General features: G+C 40.9%; 2 protein-coding genes across 8 annotated transcripts in view; both read left to right on the plus strand.

Annotated features, from left to right (window-relative positions):
• Positions 1-1,856: 1,856 nt before the first annotated feature.
• On the plus strand, positions 1,857-18,581 carry LOC129184524 (Ig-like V-type domain-containing protein FAM187A). Of its 2 annotated transcripts, XM_054780634.1 has the most exons (7): positions 1,857-2,691; positions 2,839-3,104; positions 4,405-4,770; positions 4,835-5,046; positions 5,106-5,329; positions 9,338-9,379; positions 18,444-18,581. In XM_054780634.1, exons 1-5 carry the CDS (start codon positions 2,515-2,517, stop codon positions 5,321-5,323), a joined length of 1,239 nt encoding a protein of 412 aa, XP_054636609.1. In that variant the 5' UTR covers positions 1,857-2,514; the 3' UTR covers positions 5,324-5,329; positions 9,338-9,379; positions 18,444-18,581. The 2 variants fall into 2 exon arrangements, with proteins under 2 accessions (XP_054636609.1, XP_054636608.1); XM_054780633.1 differs by lacking the exon at positions 9,338-9,379 and having other exon boundaries at positions 18,444-18,567.
• A 393-nt stretch (positions 18,582-18,974) lies between these two features.
• The window catches only part of rgs19 (regulator of G protein signaling 19), a 28,037-nt gene continuing 27,011 nt past the window's right edge, over positions 18,975-20,000 (plus strand). For 4 of the 6 annotated variants that reach the window (XM_054780637.1, XM_054780638.1, XM_054780635.1 and 1 more), the window contains exon 1: positions 18,975-19,352. In XM_054780637.1, the coding sequence (XP_054636612.1) occupies positions 19,119-19,352 (234 nt within the window). In that variant the 5' untranslated portion in view covers positions 18,975-19,118. The remainder of the gene's footprint in view (positions 19,353-20,000) is intronic. The other 2 variants (XM_054780639.1, XM_054780644.1) reach the window with 1 other exon arrangement.

Consider the following 20,000-nt stretch of genomic DNA (forward strand, 5'->3'; position numbering starts at 1 on the left):
TCTTTCAGTGTCAATTTGTGGGACAATAAACATTTAAACAGTTAAATAAAAAACTCCGTTAGTCCAGTCATATATTTTCTTTGTACTTTTCTTCAAATTAACGTGAAAATGTTATCTCGTCTCGTGGACCCAATGTTGTGCATTGTCTCGCCTCGTGACACCCCTGGTATATGGCCCATGGAGGACAGCTTTGTAAAAAAATAAATAAATAAATAAAAAAGGCTTCACTACACATGTTTTAAAAAATTTGATTTAACAGAATTTTTTCTATTAAAACTATTGTTGAAATTCAATCGTCCACTCTATTGCAAGCTGTATAAAATAGGATATTTGCATATATGCGCACACTTTAACCTCAGGACCAATTTGGTCCCATTTTACTCCCACAATAAACCCATATTATTATTATTATAATGTTCTACTCAACAATACCTCATAGATGTACTGTAAGCCTACTAGGCCCACCACTTGACGCTTTCTGGAAAGGGAAGGCTTCGCTACACATCTTAAAACAAAGCTCTGCCAAATACCCCATCAGTCATCTACAGCTGCAAGTATGATCGTGTAGTTTTGTTTTTTTTCAGCTAACCTGGCATGGTGTTGATGTTAAAATGTGAGTGGAATGTTAGCACTTTAGCTCATATAGCTATGCCAGTGTTGCCAACGCTCTTGTATGTGATATATGGCATCTGTTACAAGTGTTGGGCAAGTGCAGGGTTACAGTGTGCATGTCAAAAGTGGATAAAGTGTAAATAAAATGCTAAAGTGATAATGTGCTAGCATTAAAGCTACAGGCTTAAACTGTTTAAATTCCAGCAGCAAGACAGCATTGTGGCACCTCTATTTCAGTTTGACGAAAAAATACTCCAAGACGGACCTTTTTTACTCTGAGCCTTCTTTCTGTACTTGTGTGAGACTAAATGGCCAAACAACACACATAAAGGTTCTTTGCGTGCTCGGAGACAATCACGGGGAAGTCCACGCCCCCGCTCAATTCCATTTAATGTGATTGTAGTGGGATCATTTCCAGGAAGCCAGAACGGGGGCGAGGGGGCGGGGGTCACTCATTCATCGCTGTCCTTGTCTGCATAAACACCTCATCATCATTTCACTCATACTTTGAGAGTTATTAGCAGCAATCAACAGGCCCTGAAATAGAGACTGCTTTGACTAAATAGATTTAGTTCTTATTAAAGTCATTTATGCTAATGCTTGCTAGGTTCTAACGAAGAATAGGAGCATCACTAGTATTGTCTGTGGGGCGATATGCTGCACGTGTATATAAAATACCCTATGATAAAGCCTCTTGTAAGGTAGAATGTACATATTTATGTGTCTGCCGTTTTTTTGTGCAAGCAAATATAGATCTAGTGCAAGCAGAGTGATTCAGCAGGAAGAAGAAGAGCAGCTCTGCTTGAAATCAATGCTGCCCCTCAAGGTCACCCAGTTATCTCCATGTGCAATTTGCGTGCCCACGTGGGGAGACTAACAACAACAGCGCCATTATACAAATACGCTTCAGCTATGTTTGCCATCACTTGATGGACAAGACCTGCAAACACTGGCGGTATTAACAAGGCTGGTCTGATTGTGCTGATTGCAGCACTCGCCTTCATGCTCATGAAGGGGCTTCATGCAATACTGGCCACTACATTGAGTGAAATGCTAACGTTTTAAATATTTATATTAAAATGATTGTTCACATTATTAATTGCATTACTGCTGACCTGCGACTAATCTGTCATGGGTGACAAAACACCTGTATGTATTATCAGTATGACTTATGTTGACTGCTTTCCTGGGGGAGGCCGTGACGTCATGACGCAAGTTGACGTCACAATGCAGGAAGTGAATTATAAAGCCTTAGCTGAGGCGAGTTTATTCAAAAATAACCAAAACTTTGCGGGGGTTGGTGTGACCCCGTCCGCTGATGCGAGTCCTTATTAGTGTTTTTCAAACAATTTTGATTCCTGTTATTGAAGTCACAATTCAATTGACGGAGGTTGCATCATTAAAGGACTTCCATCACGCGTTCCAGCACGCACCCGAAAGCTCGTTGTGCGTTGACTACTTCTCTTTGTGACTATTTTAAAAGCGAATCGACGGCAATTAAATAGTGTTTTTTTCCAGTGTCGTACCAAAAGCGGAACAGGTGAATTTTAACAAGAAGCCGGTAGTTTCCGCCCGCGCGGTGCGCCTCCTCACCCAAGCGAACACCATAAGTGTATGACGTTGCGTTTGAGGCTACCGGGGAGTCGGACATACCATACGTGCTGCTAGCATTGTGAATATGTTTGTTTACGTGTGGATGTGAGCAGTTGCGAAACAAAAGTAATCAAATTTGACTGTTTTGATATTATTTTATACATGTCGGGAGGATTATAGTTACAAGTTGCCATGGAAAACAGAAAGGTCTCTTATGATAAATGCAATACAATACAAATACAATGTAAAGCTCTCCAAAAAGGCGATGAGGCCTTCACGATGATGTGTTAGGTTAGTGAGGCCCGGTGGATGTTTATCTTCTTAATCCTCATCCTCCTCTCCACCGAGGCTTGGAGCTTGGAGCTTCCAGCGGGCAAGCAGGATGTGTTTGCAAGAAAAGCCTGTCCCGCCTTCCTGACCTTCTTCAACGTTGCCTACATGGCTGGGGTCACGGTGGAGCTGCCCTGCCACTGCAAGCCCCAACAGGTGAGTCCATTCACACGCGCCACACCATTAGCGCTCATCCACGAGTCGCTTCTGGGTGTTAATAACGTTCATAAAGTGTAAAAAGAAGCTCCATCGTCGAGGCTGCTTGTTTTCCTCAACAAGTCCAAACTGAAATTTGTGTTTCAGGTCCAGTCCGTAGTATGGTTCTTCAGGAAGCACGGGTCCAACTCCGAGGAGACCAGAGCCCTGACGGATCACCATGGCAACAAGCTGCTGGACTCCAGTCGAATCCCCCACGGCGCCGACCTGCGGAGTCGCTTCTTCATCCGTCTCTTCAGCCTGCTCATCTTCCGAGCCGGCGTGGACGACTCGGGCATCTACATCTGCGGCTCGGCGCACGGCGACTACTTCTACGCCTACGACCTCGACATCCAGGAGGTGCAGGAGCCGGGGTGAGGGGTCGCGCTGCAGATGTCATTGTCTGTTTTCTGTTGGCTTCCAGATTCTTCTTCTGTTTTTTTTTTTGTTCTTCAGCTGTTTGAACCATTTGTGTTGTATGTAGCCAGCCTAATGGGGGCGTGACCAAACTCTGGTGGTCGCTGTTGGCGTTTTTTTAATAACATTAAACATGGCCTGCATCAGAACCTTACTAAGGATGATTAGGGTCACACTGAAAAATAAAAAAAAGTTTACGAGCAAAAAAGTTGTTTATGTAAAAAAATAATAATAATAACGTATCGGCCTTGGTTTGGATATTTAAGAATAATTTGAATAACATTGCAAATTAGACAACTTTAAAGTAAAACTAAAAAAATAATTGGCCAGAATTGTGTTTTTTTAAGTTATTTTTATTATTTTATTATGTATTACTCCTATTATTATTATTTTTATTTTTATTTTGTAATGATTATTTTTTTATTACTATTACACATTACTACTGATTGATATTATTTTTTTTATTTTTTAATTATAGTATTTATTGTTATTACAGTAACTATTATGTATATTATTGTTATTACAATAATTATCATTATTATATTTGACTTTGTCCAGAAGTAACCCACAAAATAAATGTATTAGCTTATATGATATTGTATTTATTTACTTGGATAATCAGAAAATTAATTCATTAAAAGTTCAAATTAAACAAGGTATTTGGAAAACAAATATTGGCATTGATTTGGATACTCAATAATATTTTTTACCAAAAATTGCAAATTAAACAACTTAAAAAAAAAAACTAGAAAAAAAAACCTAGTAGTATATCATCTACATTTATTATTATCTGAAATAACTATCCCCCCAAAAATCACATTATCCTTATTATAGCCCACGTGCTGAGATCCAGGGGCCATTGGCGTTCCGTACCTTACCAAGGATGATTACACTGAAAAAAAAAAGTATTGGCCTCGGTTTGGATGTTTAAGAATAATTTAAACAACATTGCAAATTTGACAACTTTTAAAAGAAAATGAATTTTTTTTTTAAACCTCATTGGCCAGAATTGTGTGGTTTTTTTTAGTTATTGTTATTACGTATTACTGCTGTATTATTATATTATTTTTTTACATTTGTTTTTTAATCACTTTTACATATGACTACTGTATTATTATATACATATATATATTTGTATTACTATTATGTATTAATACTGTGTTGTTATATTATTTTTTAAGACATGACATGACATGACATGACAGACATGACAAACCACACCCCTGAGTAACTCCGGTTCTGCCATCTTTCTTGCAGTTTCGCTGCTGAAAGTAAGACCATCCGCATGACAGAAGGACGAGGACCAAGATCCGGTCAGCTGCTCTACCAAGTCTTCACTGCCTTTCATCCGTGGTCGCGCTGCGATCGCTGCGGCGTACCGGGCGAGCAGGTCCGTGTGGGACTCTGCTACGTCCACTCCCGCTTCCTGCACGTGCGCTACCGGCGGGCCAATGCGACTGTGGCATCCTGCGGGTCGGGGGCGGTGCCCGAGGCTTTCAGCCGTCTGAAGCGCAGCAGGCACGGGGCCAGGTTGGAGGTCCGGAGCTGCCATGAGACTTGTCCACATGTAGAAGCTCCTCCCCCTTCCAAGCCGGACAAGTTTATGGTGTTTTCAGGAAGCAGGTAGGCGTGAAAGTTGGTCGTGGAAGAAAATGTGCTATTTACTTCCTCCGTGTCCTCTCTGCAGGACCACGCAGACTGAGGTGAAGGTTTCCTACCTGAACCACCCGGCAGACCACATCCTGACCCTCGGCTGTCCCGACGCCAAGCCGGGCATGGCTGTGGCGTGGGACAGAGGATCCGAGCCCATTTACCGGTTGCAGAGCTCGGCGGATTCAAGGATTCACATCGATGCTGGACATCATCTGGTCTTCAACCCTGCCACATATCAGGACTCGGGTATGTTTTTTTTGTTGTTGTTTGCTGTAAATTAGATGCTGACTCTGATTCGTTTGTAGCCGTCTACTACTGCTGGCTTCAGGGGCACCGGGTGGCTGAGATACACTTGCTGGTCTACGCCAGTTTGGGGACTAGCCATTCCATCACGACACTTGCCGACTTGTCTGCAGCCGTGATGATGGTTTTAAGATGCTACGGCATCATGACGGCCGTGTTCTGCCTGCTGCTCATCATCAGGGTGGGCGTGAGATTGCGACGGGACCAACACATGGACTGAACTCAGGTGAAAAGGTTTTCTTATTTGTTGGCTTTTTCTATTAGTAAAGTCACTTTGTTTGGGAGTTTTAATCAAAGGTTCCATACCACAGCATTTTTTACCTATTTTAAATGCGAGTTAATCGTAAGTGTATAGCATAGCACAGGGGTGTCCAAACGTTTTGCAACTTGGCCACTTAATATTTTGTAAAATATGTTTAAAAGTTATATAGTAAGTATATTCCAAGAAAAAACTGCATCTCAGCCTTGTGAAATAGGTGAAAATTCCTATTATTCATATCAACTTCGCACTTTGCTCTTCTTTCCGTAAAATAATTTCGTAAAATTACGACTTTGTCTTGTTAGATTACATTTTTTTTTTACTTTTGTTTGTTTGTTGTTTTGTTTATGTTTTTTAAATGTTTCTTTTGTTTTTTAAATTATACTTTAGAATGTGCCGCGGGCCAATAAAAAACAGCTGCATGCCACATATGACCCCCGGGCCACACTTTGGTCACTTAATCACTTTAGCATTTTATGTATTTGTGCACTTGATCCACTTTCGAGTCCAACGTAATAGATGCCATATATCACATACAATGTAGTAACATTAAGGAGTGGGACAGGAGGAGTTAGCAACACCAGCATAGCTATGTGAGCCAAAGTGCTAACATTACACTCTCATCAACACAACAGCAACATCACGCTAGGTTAGCCTATTCGCTGAAGAGAAACAACACGATCGAGCTCACAGCTCCCACGTCTGGAGCTGACTGATGGATAGTTGGCAGAGCTTCATTTTAAGATGTGTGGCAAAGCCTGTTTTGTGTTTGTGAAGTGAAAATATAGTTATGTGAAAAGAGTTTAATCCAGAAGTCAAACACAAACTCAATGCAATGTTGTTTATGCGGTGCAGTGTAGTGAGGAATGTAATGACCTCTACCTTGGAGAGACCAGGCAACCCTTATACAAACGCCTGGCACAACATGGAAGAGCCGCTTCTTCGGGCCGATTTGCATCCAAAAATGAAGGGCTATTCCCTTCAGGACAACGATGTCCAAATTCTAAAACATAGGAGGTGGTTTGCTTCCACCAATGTCCTGACATCTCTCCTCCAAAGATAGTGTCATTCCATGGGAAATGTCAGCAGGCTTTGAATGTAGTGGTTCCACTGGTGTAAACATGGAAGTGATTCAAAGTGACTACGGGCTACGAGTGTATTTAGTTCACCGCCACAGGCGGCATCTTGTAGCAGCGTGTCTCAATATTACCCCCGCGAGCAGCCCAGACTGCGCCGTCGATTCTGACACGGCGGCAGCTGTGGAGGAACAAGAGCTGCACTCATCCTCCCTCGCCGGGTGGTGTCACATCTTAATGAGGACACTGGAAGAGGCCTTCCAGCACCTGCAGGCCTGAGATGAAGCCCTTCGAGGCGCCGGGATGTGTGATGAGTTGTTAAATATTGATGACATCCCATTCTGGAAGGAATCACAGAAACATTCTGCAATGAGTGTTGGCATGAAAGGGACCATTCAGAGGGCTTGCAAGGTCAGACGTTGACTGAGAGTAGTCAGGACCTGGCATGGAGAGTTTGAATCCTGCTGTGGATGAAAGGAATCTGCAAATGGGAATTAGCACACATCATTCCAGAGACCTTCCATTTACTGCTGCTTCCCTCCCGTTGATGGAGGCGGGGCTCAAATGTGAGCACGCTCACTGGATGAAGCGTGCTGGCCTGGGAAAGCAATTACAGGAGTTTCCCTGCGGAGCCTTCGAGACGAATTAGGGAAACCTGCACTGTTAGTCCGTCCAATCATGGCCCCCCTCACAACAAAGCACTTGCTATGCACTGTCTCGTTTGTTTGGCTTCAAGACCCGAATGAGTAGGGCTGTAACCGTACACCGTCATCACAGTTCAGTACCTCGGTTTTAAGGTAAGGATTGGGTTTAGTAAGGAAACAAAATGCAAACGTAAAACTGCACACACATCAGGGCCTCCTCCTTGATGGACATGCCTGGAACACCTCACCAGGGAGGCATCCAGGAGGCATCCGGAGTAGATGCCGGAGCCACCTCAACTGGCTCCTTTCGATGTGAAGGAGCAACGGTTTGACTCTGAGCTCCTCCCGGATGTCCAAGCTCCTCGCCCTAGGATTAGTCCAGCCACCCTATGGAGGAAACTCATTCCGGCCGCTTGTATCCGCCATCTTGTCCTTTCAGTCAACGACCCAAAGCCCGTGACCATAGGGGAAGGTAGAAATGTAGATCAACCGGTAAATCGAGAGCTTTGCCTTCCGGCTCAGCTCCCTCTTCACCACAACGGTCCGGTAAAGCGACCTCATTACTGCAGACGTAGCGCCAATCTGCCTATCGATCTCACGCTCCAGCCTTCCCTCCCTTGTGAATAAGACCCCAACATACTTGAACTCCTCCACTTGGAGTGCTGAATCTCATCCCAGAAGCTTCACACTCAGCTGCAAACTGCCCCAGCAAATGCTGAAAGTCACAGACACCACCCATCTTCTTCCACTTATCTGAGGCCCATATCGGTCTTGAGAAGCAGAAAGTTATCAGTATCAAAAAAGATATCATGCATCTCTAAATAATACTATATACAAATTTTACAATATATTAATAATACAATATACTTTTTTATGGCAAAAGTGCAGCATTTCCTTCTTGAAACTGCTGTGTTTCTTCTTCTTCTTCTTCTTCTTCTTCTTTTTATTATTATCATTGCTGCTACTACTACTATTATGCTGGCAGGGCACATATAGACAAACAACCATTCACACTCACATTCACACCTATGGACAATTTAGAGTCTCCAATTAACCTAACATGCATGTTTTTGGAATGTGGGAGGAAACCGGAGCACCCGGAGAAAACATGCAAAACTCCACACAGAGATGCCCAAGCGGAGATTCGAACCCAGGTCCTCCCGATCTCCTGACTGTGTGGCCAACATGCTAACTGCTAGGCCACCGCGCAGCCCGGTCCTCGACACAAACATTCAGTACTCACTCAATAGGGCCACCTTTGAATATTTAATAATTTTTTTGAGCCCATGTCACCAGTTTCACAGAACATCACCAAATTTGGTGGAGGCGTCAATCGTGACAGGACGCACGAAAAAGTCTGAAGAACTCATATTCTAAAACAAACAGGAAGTCGGCCCTTTTGGGTTGTGGCGGCAATTTTGCAGCGACAATCAGGGGTTGTATTTTACAGTTTGTACTATTCACGTTGACCAAAGGAAAGTCACGGATACTAGACAGACAGGCGATGTCATATAAAGGTCTCATCTTCATCATCATTGGTACATAAAATGAAGACTACACCTTGAAAGCTATACGTAGGTCACTTACTGAATTTGTCTCAGCGCCACCCAGTGGCAACAGGAAATGGAATGCGCGTGCCCTCCAACTTAAATTGTTTCTGTGGTGACAGTTCACCAGCAACGCAGTTTTTTGTGTGCGTGTGCAGAAACAACCCACCACAGCGTCTTACATTCTACGTGCGCCGCCGCCGTAGCAAAGAGTGTTTGTTTCCTGCTGCGTCTTGGCAATTTGCATGTAAATGCAGCACGGTGATGAGTAATCGAGCACGCTCGCTTATTGATGAGGCTCGTGCTCTTTGAAGCAAAATTGTTCTCAATTGATCCAAATTTGAACGTCCTTGTGCTTGCAATTGCAAAGAGGGCGACACGGGACAAGCAAACAGCTTGTTGCACACATACAATAGCTTGTGATTGCTTCATGCTGTGTGTGTGTGTGTGGCCACATGTCTCCTTTTTATTGGCATTTGGAAATGAATGAGCCAATTTTAGAGTATTGATTGGAGAAAGGCACGACAAAGACTGTAAAACACTGTCAAGTTTCACACACACACACACACACACACACATACAGGGCCAACGGGAAACATCCTGATTGGTTGCACGGCGTCCATAGATTTAACATTCAGGAACAGTTCAATCTTTGCAAAAGGGATCGATTCACTGCGCCTTTTTTTGTGTTATTTTTCAATTCTTCAGTGGCTGTAATCCAGAAGCAAAAAGCAGCTGCCATCCCATAAAGTGAGTGATTACCTCTTTTTATTTATAAACCCCACAGAATGTTTACAAATTACCTTGAAACTTAAAAAACAAGCACCTTTGGAAACCCACTGAAAATAGAAATAGTCTGTCGCTGGGATGTCACTTTTCGAGCAGTTTTAAGCCATAAAAACAGCCACAAGGTGGCAGAAATGCATTTGGTAAGAGTGAATGTGAACGGAAAAAACATACATGACAGCAAGGAGGAAGTGGAAGAGCGTGGAGGAGTGCAGCGTGCAGAAGGTTGCATACTGCAGGGAAATTTTAACGCATGCACACGCACACACATGCATGCACGCATGCGCACACACATAGTTCAGTTCCAAATGTGAAAATTGTAAATAATTCTTAGTGTTATTTGTAAATAAATCGTAATTTTGGTGTAAAACAACCCTTTTTGTGTTGTTTATGTTGTGGTATAGTCGTTTAGATATTTGAGGAGTCACAACATCAAAAAATGTGTGTCCAAGTGAAAGTTGTGCTTGAAATGTATCTTTTCACAAAAAGCTGTTTTTCTCCCTTTTCTAGTTGGGAACTGATATTTTCCTGAAACTTACCTATGTTCTACTGCTCATTACTAAAGATTACTTTCCTGATGAAAGACGGGAGTCTGATCTTTCTTTTAGTACAGTAGGTTCATGTTTATATCGCCATAGAACACAATATTCTTAGTGCCTTGAATTATCAGTCAAAATCGTCTAAAATGACCGATACTGAAGGGGTTGAATGGGTTAGGTGTACAGACCATGTTCTAAGACACATTTTAGCATTTTAAGTGTCATACAAGTGTAAAAAGAAGTCAAGCACTGTTGATAATAATATAAAGAGAAATTGTCTGTTCCAAGGTCAAACTGTGAACATCATAAAAGCTTATTATTCTGTCGTTTTCATTTCCAATTCAATTCCAGGTTGTACCACTATTTTTTGGGCGTTCCACTTTGGAGCCGAGGTTGCACAGTTTGGAATTCAACAGTCTTGGCATTTAACAGTCTCGTTGTTTCTGTTTTATTTATTTATTTATTTTTAAATCTTTCTTGAATGTCTAAAAATGCACTAAATACATTTGATGATTTTTAAAATGATTATTATAACTAAACAACTAGCTGTAAAACATAGCCTGTACACTAAATGAATTTTTTATGATGGCCACAGTTTGACCATGGAACAGACTATTTCCATTTCCATTACTATTAACAGCAGCTAACTTCTTTTTACACTTTTATGACAGTTCAGAACGTTTGAATGTGACTTAAAACATTGCCTGCTCACCTGACCCTGGAACAGACTATTTCTATTTACATGACTTCCTATGGGAAAAATCTTCTCAATCTCTCTGTCCATCCATCAATTCACATCTTATTGCTCTGCCTGCATCAGACACTCTGTTTATTATTCCCCTGTGTCACCACACACACACACACACACAGAGTGGAATTACCATGATAATGACCTGGTCTCTTTCTAAGCAAAGCGCCAAATGAGAGCGCGTCTTGGTAACACGCGAGAAGTCGCACGCTCAAAAGACGGCAGAGCGTTGTGACATCTTCGGCACGGTGGTTAAGCGTGACGCGGCGGCACCGGGCTAATGTCACGGCCGTGTTTAAATTCAGGACTCGTCACGCTGCAGCAAGGTCGCTTGCAAAGAGACCATGTGGCTCTATAAAACTCAATGCTATACACTCATCAGCCACAACATTAGGTACACTCTCTCAGCTCTGCCTTGACAAGTAAAAGATCATGTGCACTTTTGATTGGCACTGTCAGAGTGGTATTGATTTAACAGTATGTGCTTACAGTAGCGTCTATTCAGAGTCTATTTGAACTGCATCCATCCGAGTGAGGGTTGCCGGGGGGCAGCAGTCTCAGTCGGGAAGCCCAGGCTTCCTGGTCTGTGGGCCCCGTTGCGTGGGGACACACAAGGTGTTCCCGGGCAGAAGTCCACTTGCATGAAAGCAACACATCAGAAAGTGATCAGAAACCAATTAGCAGTCACTGCGTCTGCATGGTGACTTGTTGCTAGGCAGATGTGTCTCACCCAGCTACCAACATAGTGGAGCCCAGACAGGAAGTCGATTGTCCATTGTCCAAAGATGGCGCTCACAGAAGCCATTATCTTGTCATGATCTTGTTTGAGCGTGACCACGAGAGAGAGAGATGCCTGCTGAGCGCCAGAAGAGACTCGCTGTCATACTTGAGCGCCATCGAACGTCATGCTGACATGACTCTTGGTCATGTGCCTGCCACGCCGTCATTTCACGTCATCCGCTTAGATGCTGCAGGCGCCCTCCAGCCTTGTCTTGTCTCCACACATACAGTATACTGTACGTACGGTACTTGCAGTATGCTTGTTGTTGATGTACTGTGTGTCTTCATGCTGTCACCGCTTCAGCTTCCATTCACTTTTCCCAGTCAGACATGTGTATGTGAATGGACGGACAGATGTTTACATGATGTGTGTATGTGAATGGACGGACAGATGTTTACATTATGTGTGTATGTGAATGGACGGACAGATGTTTACATGATGTGTGTACTGTATGTGAATGGACGGACAGATGTTTACATTATGTGGGTATGTGAATGGACGGACAGATGTTTACATGATGTGTGTATGTGAATGGACGGACAGATGTTTACATGATGTGTGTATGTGAATGGATGGACACATGTTTACATTATGTGTGCATGTGAATGGATGGACACATGTTTACATTATGTGTGCATGTGAATGGATGGACAGATGTTTACATTATGTGTGAATGTGAATGGATGGACAGATGTTTACATGATGTGTGTATGTGAATGGATGGACAGATGTTTACATGATGTGTGTATGTGAATGGATGGACCGATGTTTACATGATGTGTGTATGTGAATGGACGGACAGATGTTTACATTATGTGTGTATGTGAATGGATGGACACATGTTTACATTATGTGTGCATGTGAATGGATGGACACATGTTTACATTATGTGTGCATGTGAATGGATGGACAGATGTTTACATTATGTGTGAATGTGAATGGATGGACAGATGTTTACATGATGTGTGTATGTGAATGGATGGACAGATGTTTACATGATGTGTGTATGTGAATGGATGGACCGATGTTTACATGATGTGTGTATGTGAATGGACGGACAGATGTTTACATTATGTGTGTATGTGAATGGACGGACAGATGTTTACATGATGTGTGCATGTGAAGGGATGGACAGATGTTTACATGATGTGTGTATGTGAATGGATGGACAGATGTTTACATGATGTGTGTATGTGAATGGATGGACAGATGTTTACATGATGTGTGTATGTGAATGGACGGACAGATGTTTACATGATGTGTGTATGTGAATGGATGGACAGATGTTTACATGATGTGTGTATGTGAATGGACGGACAGATGTTTACATGATGTGTGTATGTGAATGGATGGACAGATGTTTACATGATGTGTGTATGTGAATGGATGGACAGATGTTTACATGATGTGTGTATGTGAATGGATGGACCGATGTTTACATGATGTGTGTATGTGAATGGACGGACAGATGTTTACATTATGTGTGTATGTGAATGGACGGACAGATGTTTACATGATGTGTGCATGTGAAGGGATGGACAGATGTTTACATGATGTGTGTATGTGAATGGACGGACAGATGTTTACATGATGTGTGTATGTGAATGGACGGACAGATGTTTACATTATGTGTGTATGTGAATGGATGGACAGATGTTTACATTACGTGTGTATGTGAATAGGCGGACAGATGTTTACATTATGTGTGTATGTGAATGGACAAACAGATGTTTACATTATGTGTGCATGTGAATGGATGGACAGATGTTTACATTATGTGTGTATGTGAATGGACAAACAGATGTTTACATTATGTGTGCATGTGAATGGATGGACAGATGTTTACATTATGTGTGTATGTGAATGGACAAACAGATGTTTACATTATGTGTGCATGTGAATGGATGGACAGATGTTTACATTGTGTGCGTATGTGAATGGATGGACAGATGTTTACATGATGTGTGTATGTGAATGGACAGACAGCAGATGTTTACATTATGTGTGTATGTGAATGGATGGACAGAGGTTTACATTATGTGTGTATGTGAATGGACAAACAGATGTTTACATTATGTGTGCATGTGAATGGATGGACAGATGTTTACATTATGTGTGTATGTGAATGGACAAACAGATGTTTACATTATGTGTGCATGTGAATGGATGGACAGATGTTTACATTGTGTGCGTATGTGAATGGATGGACAGATGTTTACATGATGTGTGTATGTGAATGGACAGACAGCAGATGTTTACATTATGTGTGTATGTGAATGGATGGACAGAGGTTTACATTATGTGTGTATGTGAATGGATGGACAGATGTTTGCATTCTGTGTGTATGTGAATGGACGGACAGATGTTTACATTATGTGTGTATGTGAATGGATGGACAGATGGTTATATTATATGTGTATGTGGACAGTAACATAGTGTTTAGTGAATGGACAGACAGATGTTTACATTATGTGTTTATGTGACTGGACAGACAGGTGGTTACACAATGTCCATGTGAATGGACAGATGGTTACACAATGTGTGTGTGTGAATGGACAGACAGATGGTACATAATGTGTGTATGATATTTAAATGGTATGTGAATGGACAGATGGTTATATTATGTTTATGTGAATGGACAGACATGTGGTTACATTGTTTATATGAATGGACAGATGGTTACATTATGTTTATGTGAATGGACAGATGGTTACTTTGGTGTTTATGTTAATGGCTGACATATGGTTACATTATGTTTATGTGAATGGACAGATGGTTACTTTATGTTTATGTGAATGAATAGACTGATGTTTAATGGTATGTGAATGGACAGACAGATGGTTACATTATGTTTACGTGAATGGACAGACAAATGGTTACTTATGTTTACGTGAATGGACAAACCGATGGTTACATTATGTTTACGTGAAAGGACATACAGATGGTTACTTTATGTGAATGGACAGACTGATGTTTAAATTGTATGTGAATGGATAGACAGATGGTTACATTCATGTTTATGTGAACGGACAAGACTGATGGTTACATAATGTTTATTTGAATGGACAAACCGATGGTTACATTATGTTTACTTGAAAGGACAGACAGATGGTTACTTTATGTGAATGGTATTTAAATTGTATGTGAATGGATAGGTAGATGGTTACATTATGCTTATGTGAATAGACAGACTGATGTTTAAAATGTGTGTATGTGAATGGACAGACTGATGGTTACATTAAGTTTATGTAAATGGACTGACAGATAATCTGCGAATGGACAGACAAGTGTGTGTGTGTGTGTGTGTGTGTGTGTGCACGTGTGTGTGTGCGCGTGTGAACTGACAGACTGAAACTGTTTCTTTGTATGTGAACGGCCAGAGATGGCAGTGGTGACAAACTGAGAAATGGTTCCTTGCAGTGTATGTGAATGGACAGGTGTTTTTATTATATGAGACATGTTTGTATCGTGTGAGTTTGTGTACCCGTCTGGTTTCAAAGTAAAGCGTTTTTCCCTCATTCTGCATTTTGCTGTGACGTGCTTCCTGCCTGTCAAAAATGCCCTCCGACCTGCGGCAGCCTCGTCATGAGCTCCATTCACAGTGGATTAGCGGCTGCTGGGGACTTCATTTCCACAGCTGTGATGTTAATCCTTCCCGGGATCAGCCTTTTCCCACCATCTCCCCTTTGAAACCCCCCCGCTGCATGGACACAAATGTGGTCTGTGCACCTGTCCATCCTTCACTGCTGAAAGACACTCACCCAGCACGCCGCCGCACTTTTGCCTAAGTCTGAAGTGCCAGAACACGTCGGCTGCAGATTAAGATGTTTCAATATGGCACTGCTTCTCAAATACTCGGGGCGGGGGCACGTTTTTATATGCCTCTCACAAAAAGACAACACCCGCAGTGTTTGAGAGGAGAGATTGAGTACAATTCAGTGTTTCATAAAAGCAACACAAGTCGCCCATCTTTCCTTTCATTTTTTCACAGTCGCTCTAATAGTGATGAAAATCGGAGGCCCCTGATGTGCAATATGAACACTTATGTCATTATAGCAAAAAACCTAAAGGATGCTATTAATATTTCAAGAAAAAAAATACATCTCAGCTTTGTGATATACAGGTGAAAAAACACATTATATCAACTTTGCCCTTTCTTCCCCATTTTTGCTGGGTTTTTAAAAATGATTTCACAAATATTTCCTCTTTCCTCTGAAATAATCTTTTTAAATGTTCTTTTTGTAATATTATGACGTTATTCTCATAATATTTGGACTTTATTCTCGTAATATAACTTTTTTTAACCCAATTTTCCAAAAATGGCAACTTGTTTTGTTTGTTTCTCATATTACAAATTTTAAAAAATAACAAAATAACAAAAAAACAAAATAAAATAATGATTTTTCTTGAATATTTCAACTCTATGCTACACATGATTATTATTATGTACACATTATTTTTCCTCATAATATTACGAGTTTATTCTCATAAAACTCTCACTTTTTTCTTGATAGAATACAACTTTTTTCTCGTAATATTTTGACTTTATTCTTGTAAAATTTCATCTTTTTTCATTTTCTGCTGTTTTTTCTTACACATCTTTGTTAAAAATATTTCAACTTTATGCTACTAAAATGTGGTTATTTTTTCTCTTAATATTACGTTATTCCTGTAAAATTATAACTTTTTCTTGTTAGATTGCAACTTTTATTCTTAATATTTTTACTTTATTAATGTTAAATACTGCTAGACGTTTCCATTTTTGCTTTTTTTTGTTTCCTTGTTAAATTATATTTTAAGAATGTGTGGGCCGCACTTTGGGGACCCCTGCTTTATAGTCACTGATGTGCACCTTTAGGGCCCCTGTGTGGCGACAGGTGGAATTGCGTGGCACTAACGTGAGTATCCTGTATTTGGTTGATGAAGCATCCAAATAATTCAGAATGTGTGTGTGTGTGTGTGTGTGTGTGTGTGTGTGTGTGTGTGCGCGCGCGTGTGTGGCCTTCAAGGTCAGCCATTACTGGTTTTCTGTAGACAGCATTGATGCTCCCAACAGGGGGAGCCACACTGTAATGTTTAGCAAGGGAGAAAATGTTTCTAAGTGGAAGCCATATCATATAAACCTTATTTACAGCCCTCACACCATTACCGCATCGGCTTAGTGTATGGCGCCCCCACATGTTCGTCATGTGCCACACACATACCGTAGTGAAGTGAACAAACAGAACAGTCCACAATTTTCATAGTGGATCTATTGTGACATAATTATTTTTTTTAAAAATAAATAAATAAACAAAAACAGCTTCTTCTTTTTCTCCAGTAATAGATTAGATCAGATCCGGCTCTACCCAAGTGGCGCCCTAGGCGGGATTTTCATGACACCCCCTCCGTCGGTGATTTACATACGCTTACCAAACAACTTTAATGATCGTTTTAATTCAATTTGTAAGGTAACAAATCACCCAATTTAAATGCTTAACAAATTTACAAATAGGTACAAAAATATCTGAAACACATAGTATTTAGTCATTTTATTTTAATAAAAAAAAAACATGACCACAAAATATAATAAAATTAAATTATAAATACAACAATCAAAATATTCACATTTAAGAAAATTGTACATAAGAATGTGCAAGCATCAAAATGGATAACTGAAATAAAATACAAATATAAGGCATTCAGAAGACTCATTCGAAGACGTGATATGTAGTATTCTACACTGGTCACTAGGTGTCAGTAATGTTACTGTAATGTTCAACAACAACAGGCTTCTCTTGCAGGTTTGAATTATCTCAGGCACAATAATAACAACATAATAATCGTAATAATAATAATAACACGGGCTACTGTTGCGGCCGTAATGCACTCCAAGCTAAAACTCAACTCTGAGCTCCTGACGTCACTTCCTGTCCTCCACACATCCGGAACACATTTATTGCAACACACATGATCACAAGTCTTATTTGTGTCTTATTTTCTGTTATTATGACTTTATTGAGTAATAGGAGTGTAAAGGTGACTATAGGTGTGTTATTTAATTATCTAAAGGACTCTAATAATGTTTAAAAACATATTTAGAAGGCCGTAACAGGTTGTCTGATGTGTCTTACTTTCTCTTATGTCTACTATAATGGGTAATAGGAGTGTAAAGTTGACTATGGGGTGTTATTTCATGTCTAAAGGACTCTAATAATAAAATAATAAAAACTGTATTTAGAAGGTCATAAACAGGTTTTCTATGTCGTGTCTTATTTTCTCTTTTTGCGTCTACTATATTGGCTAATAGGAATGTACAGGTGACTATAGGGGTGTTACTTCATGTCTAAAGGACTCTAGATAATGTTAAAATATGTATTTAGAAGGCCGTAAACAAATTTCCTATGTCTTCTGTCTTATTTTGTCTGATTATGTCTACTATATTGGGTAATAGGAGTGTAAAGCTGACTATGGGGTGTTATTTTATGTCTAGAGGGCTCTAATAATGTAAATAAATGTATTTAGAAGGTCGTAAACAGGTTTTCTATGTCTTATATGTCTTTTTTGCCCTTATTATGTCTCCTATTTTGGATAATAGGAGTGTAAATGTGATAATGTTAATAACCGTACGTATTTAGAAGGTTGGAAACAGGTTTTCTCTGCTCTAACAATTAAATTATTCCATTTATAGATAAGGAAACCTACTTCACGGCAATTCACTTATAATGGTCGATTCTGGAACCAATTAACGACAACAAACAAGGGATTACTGTCTTGCCTAATGGGCCAGCCGGCTCTGGATGCTGTGTTGCAAACTTGGCTGGAAAACAGAGGAATCATCAGTGTCATGTTGCCTTGCTTTTATTACCTTTTTAAATGATCACAGCTACAACATTTATAAGACAAGCTGTCATTTCATGCAGGTGATGGTCATTTATGGTTAGTTTTTGATTGTTTTGTCTTTATGCCCTTCTGCGACAGGTGCTCTGATGGTTACTGGACTGGATTCAGCGTCCGTAAAGGTCTTGTTTTCGTCCTGTAAGCCTCAGGATCTTTGATGGGCATCACTGTCTCAATGCGTCAAGCATGCCAACAACAGCGAGCCTTTTTGCCTTTGCCATCAGGAGGTCGTGACCGTGGGACTGATATCTTGCTCCTGTTTTTTTCCCTTTTTTTTTGTATGTTGGATATATTTGTTTTATTGACACGTGACTTTAAATTACTAACCCAACATAACACACCAACACAATACAATTCAACACAAAACATTCATTATAGGAATTTATTTACAGAAAATGCGCCACTTCTTGTTCAGTTTTGTTTCATTTTATTTAGTCTTTTGATTTGATGCTGTTTCAATCTGTACATCACTTTGGCCAACTCGTTAATGTTTTTATATGTCATATTATGCTCAATTATGTACTTGTGTCATTGATGATGTACATTCTGCTAGGTTAACACAGGTTTCCAGTGTAATATTTACTTATTACTTTATTTACTTATTGCTTTATTTTGTTAAAATAAAAATATAATTTGATTGATCACCACACAAACACAACACAACGGTGTGGAGATAAAAACATTCATTTTGTGTACGTAAAGAAGATGTGGCAATTTAGACTGCAGTGCTAAGGGAAGGCACTGGAAGTTGTGCGCATGCGCACGGTCCATTCGCTCGCTCTCTTTCTCTGGGAAAAAACCCGGCAGGAGGAGGAGGAGGAGGAGGAGGAGGAGGAAGAGGCGGACGACTCCTTATTCCGACACGCCAGAGAGACGTTGACTCGGGAGTGTGAAGCAACACGAAAGGAATACAAGAAGAGGAGAAAAAGGCGGATGTGCCTCCGAACGCGCGGCGGATGTCGTCCTCCGGACCTCCTTCATGCCAACATTGTGAGTACGTGTTGTGGTTTTTGTTGGGAGTGCTGAATAATATTAAAATCCATGACGAGTTCATCCCCCGACAAGGTGGCCTTCGAGTGATTCCTCGATTTGCTTCCTCGAGCCCTTCACACTTTTTTTCATGTCCGCCTCCCCCAGGTGTTTAGCCATTGTAGGTAGCGTACCTGGTCAGAAAACCCACTCAGAAGAGGAATAGAAGCTAACCGGAGTTGTCAGGTCTGGTCCAACGAATGAAAGATTTCACCATGTCGTCCCAAACTTTGTTTCCCTTCCTAAAACGCCTTCTGTGCGGAATGACAACACAGGTTGTACCTGTTAGCATCTAGCACATGGGATGGACTAACCTGAATTCCCCGTTTTGAGAAGTTGAAAGGAGAGATGTGCGACACGTGAACGAGTCGCAAGTTTTGTCCTGAATCGGGAATCACGGGTACTCGTCGTCAATGAGTCGTTCACTTAACTCGCCCTTGCTACTGCTCGCTTAAAAAAGAAACCGGGTAACGTGCGCGAATACTCGATTAATTTTAGTGAGTGACTCATTAGAGCTTGAGTCACTGAAAGGAATCGAGTTTTCATTCATGAGTTTGAAGCAGTACCTACAGCAGCAAGAAACATGGCCGCCCCTAGCGTGATAATGTT

The sequence above is a fragment of the Dunckerocampus dactyliophorus genome, chromosome 1 (genome assembly GCF_027744805.1).
Source record: "Dunckerocampus dactyliophorus isolate RoL2022-P2 chromosome 1, RoL_Ddac_1.1, whole genome shotgun sequence".
NCBI classification, from domain to species: Eukaryota; Metazoa; Chordata; class Actinopteri; order Syngnathiformes; family Syngnathidae; genus Dunckerocampus; species Dunckerocampus dactyliophorus.

Excerpts from the sequence above, each read along its gene's own strand:
- LOC129184524 (XM_054780634.1), top strand. The coding sequence starts at position 2,515 with ATGTTTATCTTCTTAATCCTCATCCTCCTCTCCACCGAGGCTTGGAGC. Across the intron at positions 2,692-2,838 it reads GCCACTGCAAGCCCCAACAG|GTCCAGTCCGTAGTATGGTT; the intron begins GTGAGTCCATTC and ends TTTGTGTTTCAG. Across the intron at positions 3,105-4,404 it reads CAGGAGGTGCAGGAGCCGGG|TTTCGCTGCTGAAAGTAAGA; the intron begins GTGAGGGGTCGC and ends TCTTTCTTGCAG.